This window comes from Petromyzon marinus, chromosome 71 (assembly GCF_048934315.1).
Source record: "Petromyzon marinus isolate PM22_M1 ecotype Great Lakes invasive population chromosome 71, UKy_Petmar_22M1.pri1.0, whole genome shotgun sequence".
Lineage (NCBI taxonomy): Eukaryota > Metazoa > Chordata > Hyperoartia > Petromyzontiformes > Petromyzontidae > Petromyzon > Petromyzon marinus.
In genome coordinates this window covers 6,018,746-6,029,383 of record NC_133737.1, presented here as the reverse complement: position 1 = coordinate 6,029,383, position 10,638 = coordinate 6,018,746, and the positions used below count along the sequence as shown (strand labels likewise).

General features: G+C 58.2%; 1 protein-coding gene across 2 annotated transcripts; it reads left to right on the top strand.

Annotated features, from left to right (window-relative positions):
• Positions 1–353: 353 nt before the first annotated feature.
• Positions 354–10,127, top strand: LOC142906795 (eukaryotic translation initiation factor 4E-1A-like). 2 transcript variants are annotated; one of them, XM_076055342.1, is made up of 6 exons: positions 354–828; positions 3,148–3,185; positions 6,565–6,660; positions 7,882–7,945; positions 8,243–8,357; positions 10,060–10,127. In XM_076055342.1, the coding sequence occupies exons 1-5, from the start codon at positions 826–828 to the stop codon at positions 8,330–8,332; spliced, it is 291 nt and encodes a 96-aa protein (XP_075911457.1). In that variant the 5' UTR covers positions 354–825; the 3' UTR covers positions 8,333–8,357; positions 10,060–10,127. The 2 variants fall into 2 exon arrangements, with proteins under 2 accessions (XP_075911457.1, XP_075911456.1); XM_076055341.1 differs by lacking the exon at positions 10,060–10,127 and adding an exon at positions 9,293–9,395 and having other exon boundaries at positions 359–828.
• Positions 10,128–10,638: the final 511 nt, after the last annotated feature.

Below are 10,638 nucleotides of genomic sequence, written 5' to 3'. Positions count from 1 at the left end.
ACGTCTTGAGAATTTTATTGTTTTATATTTTTATTATTTTATTGTTTCCCTTCTACGTGGTGGTGACTTTACCCCCAAAGAACCAAGAATAATAATTTTATTGTTTTACAATAATTTTATTGTGTTATATTTTTATTATTTTATTGTTTCCCTTCTACGTGACTTTACCGAAAGAACCAAGAATACGATTAGTGACGTGAGCCCCAACCCCCACGATTATTTTTTGGCGGGAAACTTCTCCCCATTGACTTTGCCGACGACTTTAGCGACGTCACCACCCCCCAACCGCTATAAAAATTTTGGCGGGAAACCTCACCCACCATTGCCTTTGATTAGTGACGTCAAAAACCCTACCCCCCATTATTTTTTGGCGGGGAAACCTCTCCCCATTTACTTTGCTGGATAGATTAGTGACGTCACCCACCAACCGTTATTTTTTGGGCGGGAAACCTGTCCCTATTGACTTTGCTGGAGAGATTAGTGACGACACCCCCTCCCCAACCGCCATAAATTTTTTGGGCGGGAAACCTTTCCCCATTGACTTTGCTGGAGGGATCAGTGACGTCACCCCCCTCCTGCCCCTGTTAAATTGGAGCGGGAAACCCCGCGCGTGCCTCTAACGACGCGGCGAGTTCCCGGTGAGGAGAATTTTCCCGCTCTTTTTTTTTGTGTTGAAATTATTTGTTTTTATTTTAAACTTTTCCTCGCAATATAAAATATATTAAAGCTTATACGACAATAATTGGGACGTCAACAACCAGGACGACAACGACGTTGTGTTTATTTTGGTTGTGAAGAGAATCTATCGACTCCGTCGCTACAACAATGGTGAGGGGGGGGGGGAAACTATTTGTGTTAACGATACACAACAACGTTTAGTTTATGGTTAAACTTTAAGTATAAACAAAAAAATATTTTTGCGTGTTTATTCAATGGCGTTTAGAACGCTACGCCACCCACAAAGCCACTAATCCACCCACTCGCCCACCCACTAGCTCACCCACTCGCCCACCCACTAATCCACCCACTAGCCCACCCGCCCACTAATCCACCCACTAGCCCACTAATCCACCCACTAACCCATCAACTCGCCCACCCACTAACGCATCAACTCGCCCACTAATCCACCCACTAACCCACCAACTCGCCCACTAATCCACCCACTCGCCCACCCACTAACTAATCCACCCACTAACTAATCCACCCAGTCGCCCAGTAATCCACCCACTAGCACCACTAATCCACCCACTAGCACCACTAATCCACCCACTCGCCCACTAACCCACCAACTCGCCCACTAATCCACCCACTCGCCCACCCACTAACCCACCCACTAACTAATCCACCCACTAACCCACCAACTCGCCCACTAATCCACCCACTCGCCCACCCACTAACCCACCCACTAACTAATCCACCCACTCGCCCAGTAATCCACCCACTAGCACCACTAATCCACCCACTAGCACCACTAATCCACCCACTCGCCCACTAACCCACCAACTCGCCCACTAATCCACCCACTCGCCCACCCACTAACCCACCAACTCGCCCACTAATCCACCCACTAACCCACCAACTCGCCCACTAATCCACCCACTCGCCCACCCACTAACTAATCCACCCACTCGCCCAGTAATCCACCCACTAGCACCACTAATCCACCCACTCGCCCACCCACTAACCCACCAACTCGCCCACTAATCCACCCACTAACCCACCAACTCGCCCACTAATCCACCCACTCGCCCACCCACTAACTAATCCACCCACTCGCCCAGTAATCCACCCACTAGCCCACTAATCCACCCACTCGCCCACCCACTAACTAATCCACCCACTCGCCCAGTAATCCACCCACTAGCCCACTAATCCACCCACTCGCCCACCCACTAATCCACCCACTACGGGAGTGACTGCGTTGTGTTTATTTTGGTTGTAAAGAGAATCGATCGACCCTGTCACTACAACAATGTGGTGAGGGAGAAACTATTTGTGTTAACGATACACAGCAACATTCAGTTTATGGTTAAACTTTAAGTGTTTATTTAAAGGTGTTTAACCGCTACGCCACCCACCCACTAAGCCACTCGCCCACCCACTAATCCACCCACTAGCTCGCCCACTAACCCACCCACTAATCCACCCACTCGCTCACCCACTAATCCACCCACTAGCCCACTAACCCGCCCACTAGCCCACCCACTAGCTCACCCACTAACCCACCCACTAATCCACCCACTCGCCCACTAACCCACCCACTAACCCACCCACTAATCCACCCACTACGGGAGTGACTGCGTTGTGTTTATTTTGGTTGTGAAGAGAATCGATCGACCCTGTCACTACAACAATGTGGTGAGGGAGAAACTATTTGTGTTAACGATACACAACAACGTTTAGTTTATGGTTAAACTTTAAGTATAAACAATAAATATTTTTGCGTGTTTATTCAATGGCGTTTAGAACGCTACGCCACCCACAAAGCCACTAATCTACCCACTCGCCCACCCACTAATCCACCCACTAGCTCACCCACTAACCCACCCACTAGCCCACCCACTAATCCACCCACTCGCCCACTAATCCACCCACTCGCCCACTAATCCACCCACTCGCCCACTAATCCACCCAATAACCCACCCACTCGCCCACCCACCAACTCGCGCACTAATCCACCCACTAACCCACCCACTAATCCACCCACTCGCCCACTCACTCACCCACCCACTCACTCGCCCACTCACTCACCCACTCACTCACCTCCCTACCCACTCACTCACTCACCCACTCACTCACCCACCCACTCACCCACTCACTCACCTCCCTACCCACTCACTCACTCACCCACTCACCCACCCACTCACCTACCCACCCACCCACTCACCTCCCCACCCACTCGCTCACTCACTCACCCACTCACTCACACACTCACTCACCCACTCACTCACCCACTCACCCACCCACTCACCTCCCCACCCACTCACCCACTCACTCACTCACCCACCCACTCACTCACCGCCCCACTCACCCACCCACCGTTGAATCAACGCGACCACCACGTGACCTCCCCACCCACCACCACCACGTGACCTCCCCACCCACCACCACGTGACCTCCTCCCCCCCCCACCGCCACTGCCCTCAGGAGGCGCGAGGCAGAGGAGAGCACGCGCTGCAGAACCGGTACGAGGGGCGGGGCTGTGGGTGAGGGGAGGGGCTGGGGGTGAGGGGAGGGGCTGTGGGGGAGGGGCGGGGCTGGTGGGGAGGGGGTGAGGGGCGGGGCTGTGGGTGAGGGGCTGTGGGTGAGGGGCGGGGGTGAGGGGCTGGGGGTGAGGGGAGGGGGTGAGGGGCGGGGCTGTGGGGGAGGGGCGGGGCTGGTGGGGAGGGGGTGAGGGGCGGGGCTGTGGGTGAGGGGCTGTGGGTGAGGGGCGGGGGTGAGGGGCTGGGGGTGAGGGGAGGGGGTGAGGGGCGGGGCTGTGGGGGAGGGGCGGGGCTGGTGGGGAGGGGGTGAGGGGCGGGGCTGTGGGTGAGGGGCTGTGGGTGAGGGGCGGGGGTGAGGGGCTGGGGGTGAGGGGAGGGGGTGAGGGGCGGGGCTGTGGGTGAGGGGCGGGGCTGTGGGTGAGGGGCGGGGCTGTGGGTGAGGGGCTGGGGCTGTGGGTGAGGGGCGGGGCTGTGGGGGAGGGGGTGAGGGGCTGTGGGTGAGGGGCGGGGCTGTGGGTGAGGGGCGGGGCTGTGGGTGAGGGGCGGGGCTGTGGGTGAGGGGAGGGGCTGTGGGTGAGGGGAGGGGCTGTGGGTGAGGGGAGGGGCTGTGGGTGAGGGGCGGGGCTGGGGGAGGGGGTGAGGGGCTGTGGGTGAGGGGAGGGGGTGAGGGGAGGGGCTGTGGGTGAGGGGTGGGGATGGGGGAGGGGCGGGGCTTGGGGGTAGTGTGAGGGGCTGGGGGAGGGATCACCAATTACCTCACCATCTCCCTCACCACCTCACCAATCACCTCACCATCTCCCTCACCACCTCACCAATCACCTCACCATCTCCCTCACCATCTCTCTCACCATCTCACCATGTCCCTCACCACCTCGTCAATCACCTCACCATCTCCCTCACCACCTCACCATCTCCCTCACCACCTCACCAATCACCTCACCATCTCCCTCACCATCTCCCTCACCACCTCGCAAATCACCTCGCAAATCGCCTCACCATCTCCCTCATCACCTCACCATCTCACCACCTCACCATCTCCCTCACCACCTCACCATCTCCCTCACCATCTCCCTCACCATCTCCCTCACCACCTCACCATCTCCTCATCATCTCCCTCACCACCTCACCAATCACCTCACCATCTCCCTCACCACCTCACCATCTCCCTCACCACCTCATCACCTCACCATCTCCCTCACCATCTCCCTCACCACCTCACCATCTCCTCATCATCTCCCTCACCACCTCACCAATCACCTCACCATCTCCCTCACCACCTCACCATCTCCCTCACCATCTCACCATCTCCCTCACCATCTCCCTCACCACCTCACCATCTCCCTCACCACCTCACCAATCACCTCACCATCTCCCTCACCATCTCTCTCACCATCTCACCATGTCCCTCACCACCTCGTCAATCACCTCACCATCTCCCTCACCACCTCACCATCTCCCTCACCACCTCACCAATCACCTCACCATCTCCCTCACCATCTCCCTCACCACCTCGCAATCACCTCGCAAATCGCCTCACCATCTCCCTCATCACCTCACCATCTCACCACCTCACCATCTCCCTCACCACCTCACCATCTCCCTCACCATCTCCCTCACCATCTCCCTCACCACCTCCACCATCTCCTCATCATCTCCCTCACCACCTCACCAATCACCTCACCATCTCCCTCACCACCTCACCATCTCCCTCACCACCTCATCACCTCACCATCTCCCTCACCATCTCCCTCACCACCTCACCATCTCCTCATCATCTCCCTCACCACCTCACCAATCACCTCACCATCTCCCTCACCACCTCACCATCTCCCTCACCATCTCACCATCTCCCTCACCATCTCCCTCACCACCTCACCATCTCATCATCTCCCTCACCACCTCACCAATCACCTCACCCATCTCACCAAGCCTCTCTCTCCCTCACGCCCTCACCATCTCTCACCACCTCACCATCTCCCTCACCATCTCCCTCACCATCTCACCATCTCCCTCACCACCTCACCAAGCCTCTCTCTCTCTCCCTCACCATCTCCCTCACCACCTCACCAAGCCTCTCTCTCCCTCACCACCTCACCAATCACCTCACCATCTCCCTCACCACCTCATCACCTCACCATCTCCCTCACCATCTCCCTCACCACCTCACCATCTCCTCATCATCTCCCTCACCACCTCACCAATCACCTCACCATCTCCCTCACCACCTCACCATCTCCCTCACCATCTCACCATCTCCCTCACCATCTCCCTCACCACCTCACCATCTCCTCATCATCTCCCTCACCACCTCACCAATCACCTCACCATCTCACCAAGCCTCTCTCTCCCTCACGCCCTCACCATCTCTCACCACCTCACCATCTCCCTCACCATCTCCCTCACCATCTCACCATCTCCCTCACCACCTCACCAAGCCTCTCTCTCTCTCCCTCACCATCTCCCTCACCACCTCACCAAGCTCTCTCTCCCTCACCACCTCACCAATCACCTCACCATCTCCCTCACCACCTCGTCAATCACCTCACCATCTCCCTCACCACCTCACCATCTCCCTCACCACCTCACCATCTCACCATCTCCCTCACCACCTCACCATCTCCCTCACCACCTCACCATCTCACCATCTCCCTCACCACCTCACCATCTCCCTCACCACCTCACCATCTCTCACCATCTCCCTCACCACCTCACCAAGCCTCTCTCTCTCCCTCACCACCTCACCATCTCTCTCACCACCTCACCATCTCCCACCACCACCTCACCATCTCCCTCACCACCTCACCATCTCACCATCTCCCTCACCACCTCACCATCTCCCTCACCACCTCACCATCTCACCATCTCCCTCACCACCTCACCATCTCCCTCACCACCTCACCATCTCACCATCTCCCTCACCACCTCACCATCTCACCATCTCCCTCACCACCTCACCATCTCCCTCACCACCTCACCATCTCACCATCTCCCTCACCACCTCACCAAGCCTCTCTCTCTCCCTCACTACCTCACCATCTCTCTCACCACCTCACCATCTCCCTCACCACCTCACCACCTCACCATCTCCCTCACCACCTCACCATCTCCCTCACCACCTCACCATCTCTCTCACCACCTCACCATCTCCCTCACCATCTCCCTCACCACCTCACCATCTCCCTCACCACCTCACCATCTCACCATCTCCCTCACCACCTCACCATCTCTCTCACCACCTCACCATCTCTCACCATCTCCCTCACCACCTCACCATCTCCCTCACCACCTCACCATCTCACCATCTCTCTCACCACCTCACCAAGCCTCTCTCTCTCTCCCCCTCACCAATTTGCTCACCAAGATGGACTTTGTGGTTCATGAAGAACGAGCGGTCCCGTCCATGGCACCTCAACCTGAGACCGGTCATCAACTTCAACTCCGTAGAGATGTTCTGGAGGTGATGGTGGTGGTGGTGATGGTGTTGGTGGTGATGGTGGTGGTGTTGGTGGTGGTGGTGACGATGGTGGTGGTGTTGGTGATGACGATGGTGGTGGTGGTGGTGATGATGGTGGTGGTGATGGTGGTGGTGATGTTGGGGGTGGTGGTGATGGTGGTGTTGGTGGTGATGATGGTGGTGGTGATGATGATGATGATGGTGCTGGTGTTGGTGATGATGGTGGTGGTGTTGGTGATGACGATGGTGGTGGTGGTGTTGGGGGTGGTGATGGTGGTGGTGATGGTAGTGTTGGTGATGGTGGTGATGGTGGTGGTGGTGTTGGGGGTGGTGGTGGTGATTGTGGTGGTGGTGATGGTGATGATGGTGTTGGGGTGGTGGTGGTGATGATGGTGATGGTAGTGGTGGTGATGGTGGTGGTGGTGGTGGTGATGGTGGTGGTGGTGTTGGGGATGGTGGTGATGGTGATGTTGGGTGTGGTGGTGATGGTGGTGATGGTGGTGATGGTGATGTTGGGTGTGGTGGTGATGGTGGTGTTGGTGATGGTGGTTGTGGTGTTGGGGGTGGTGATGGTGGTGGTGGTGATGGTAGTGTTGGTGGTGGTGATGGTGGTGGTGGTGGTAGTGGTGATGGTGGTGGTGGTGATGGTGGTGATGATGGTGATGGTAGTGGTGGTGATGGTGGTGATGATGATGGTGGTGGTGGTGATGGCGGTGGTGATGGTGGTGGTGGTGGTGGTGATGGTGGTGATGATGGTGGTGGTGATGGTGGTGGTGGTGGGGGTGGTGGTGTTGGGGGTGGTGATGGTGGTGATGGTGGTGTTGGGAGTGGTGATGGTGGTGGTGGTGATGGTGGTGATTGTGGTGGTGGTGATGGTGGTGGTGGTGATGATGGTGGTGATGATGGTGGTGGTGATGGTGGTGGTGGTGGGGGTGGTGATGGTGGTGATGGTGGTGATGATGGTGGTGGTGATGGTGGTGGTGATGGGGGTAGTGAGTGTCGTGAGTGGGTAGCTGGGTGAGTGAGTGGGTGGCTGAGTGAGTGGGTGGCTGGGTGAGTGGGTGGCTGGGTGAGTGAGTGAGTGAGTGGGTGGCTGGGTGGGTGGGTGAGTGGGTGAGTGAGTGGGTGGCTGGGTGGGTGGGTGAGTGAGTGAGTGAGTGGGGTGAGTGAGTGAGTGGGTGAGTGAGTGGGTGAGTGACTGAGTGAGTCTCTGTCTCCCCGTAGTCTCTACAACCACATCCAGCCAGCCAGCCGTCTCGTTGCCGGCTGTGACTACGCAGTGTTCAAGGTGACTCAGTCACTCACCCACTCAGTCACTCACTCAGTCACTCACTCACCCACTCAGCCATCCACTCACTCACCCACTCACTCACTCACCCACCCACTCACTCACTCACTCACCCACCCACTCACCCACCCACCCACTCACCCACCCACTTACCCACTCACTCACCCACCCACTCACCCACTCACTCACTCACCCACCCACTCACTCACCCAGCCACCCACTCACTCACCCACTCACCCACCCACCCACTCACTCACTCACCCACCCACTCACCCACCCACCCGCTGTGTCCTCTAGGAGGGGGTGACTCCGATGTGGGAGGACCCTGCTAATGTAGCCGGTGGACGATGGTTGATCTCGCTCACCAAACAGCAGCGTCACCTCTGACCTGGACTCCCTGTGGCTTGAGACGGTGAGGAGGAGGAGAAGGAGGGGTTGGTGGTGATGGTGGTGGTGGTGATGGTGGTGGTGATGGTGGTGATGGTGGTGGTGATGGTGGTGGTGATGGTGGTGGTAGTGATGGTGGTGGTGATGGTGGTGGTAGTGATGGTGGTGGTGATGGTGGTGGTGATGGTGGTGGTGATGGTGGTGGTGATGGTGGTGGTAGTGATGGTGGTGGTGATGGTGGTGGTAGTGATGGTGGTGGTGATGGTGGTGGTGATGGTGGTGGTAGTGATGGTGGTGGTGATGGTGGTGGTGATGGTGGTGGTGATGGTGGTGGTAGTGATGGTGGTGGTGATGGTGGTGGTGGTGGTGGTGATGGTGGTGGTGATGGTGGTGGTGATGGTGGTGGTAGTGATGGTGGTGGTGGTAGTGATGGTGATAGTGGTGGTGGTGGTAGTGATGGTGGTGGTGATGGTGGTGGGGTGGTGAGCGGACGCTCACCCGACCGCTCGCCCATCTACTCGCCCATCCACTCAATCACTCACCCACTCGGCCAGTCACCCACTCACTCACCCACTCACTCACCCACCCACTCACCCACTCACTCACCCACCCACTCATCCACCCACCCACCCACCCACTCACCCACTCACTCACACACTCACTCACCCACCCACTCACCCATCCACTCACCCACTCACCCACCCACCCACCCACTCACCCACCCACTCACTCACCCACTCACCCACCCACCCACTCACTCACCCACTCACCCACCCACTCACTCACTCACCCACTCACCCACCCACTCACTCACCCACTCACTCACCCACTCACTCACCCACCCACTCACCCACTCACCCACCCACTCACCCACCCACCCACCCACTCACCCACTCACTCACCCACTCACTCACTCACCCACTCACCCACCCACCCACTCACCCACCCACCCACCCACAGCTGCTGATGATGGTGGGTGAGGCGCTCACCCACTCACTCACCTACCCGCTCACCCACTCACCCACTCACCCACTCACTCACCCACCCACTCACTCACCCACTCACCCACCCACCCACTCACTCACCCACTCACTCACCCACTCCCTCACCCACTCACTCACCCACTCACTCACCCACTCACCCACTCACTCACCCACTCACTCACCCACTCACCCACCCACCCACCCACAGCTGCTGATGATGGTGGGTGAGGCACTCACCCACTCACTCACCCACTCACTCACTCACCCACTCACCCACTCACTCACTCACCCACCCACCCACCCACTCACCCACCCACCCACCCACCCACTCACTCACCCACTCACCCACCCACCCACCCACTCACTCACCCACCCACCCACTCACTCACCCACTCACTCACCCACTCACCCACTCACCCACCCACCCACTCACCCACTCACTCACCCACCCACCCACTCACCCACCCACAGCTGCTGATGATGGTGGGTGAGGCGCTCACCCACCCACTCACCCACCCACTCACCCACTCACTCACCCACTCACTCACCCACTCACCCACTCACCCACCCACCCACTCACCCACTCACTCACCCACCCACCCACTCACCCACTCACCCACCCACAGCTGCTGATGATGGTGGGTGAGGCGCTCACCCACTCACTCACCCACTCACTCACCCACTCACCCACCCACCCACTCACCCACCCACCCACTCACCCACTCACCCACCCACCACCCACAGCTGCTGATGATGGTGGGTGAGGCGCTCACCCACTCACTCACCCACTCACTCACCCATCCACTCACTCACTCAGTCACCCATCCACCCACTCACCCACCCATCCACTCACCCACCCACCCACCCACTCACCCACCCACTCACTCACTCACCCACCCACTCACTCACTCACCCACCCACCCACTCACTCACCCACTCACTCACTCACCCACTCACTCACCCACTCACTCACTCACCCACCCACTCACTCACTAACTCACCCACTCACCCACTCACTCACTCACCCACCCACTCACCCACCCACTCACCCACAGCTGCTGATGATGGTGGGTGAGGCGCTCACCCACTCACTCACCCACCCACCCACCCACTCACCCACTCACTCACCCACCCACTCACTCACCCACTCACCCACCCACTCAGTCACTCACCCACCCACTCACCCACTCACTCACTCACCCACCCACCCACCCACCCACTCACCCACCCACCCACTCACCCACCCACCCACTCACCCACTCACTCACCCACTCACTCACCCACTCACTCACTCACCCACTCACCCACCCACTCACTCACCCA

Coding starts and splice junctions, on each gene's coding strand:
- LOC142906795 (XM_076055342.1), top strand. Junction 6,661..7,881: donor TCCGTAGAGATGTTCTGGAG/GTGATGGTGGTG, acceptor GTCTCCCCGTAG/TCTCTACAACCACATCCAGC. Junction 7,946..8,242: donor GTGACTACGCAGTGTTCAAG/GTGACTCAGTCA, acceptor TGTGTCCTCTAG/GAGGGGGTGACTCCGATGTG.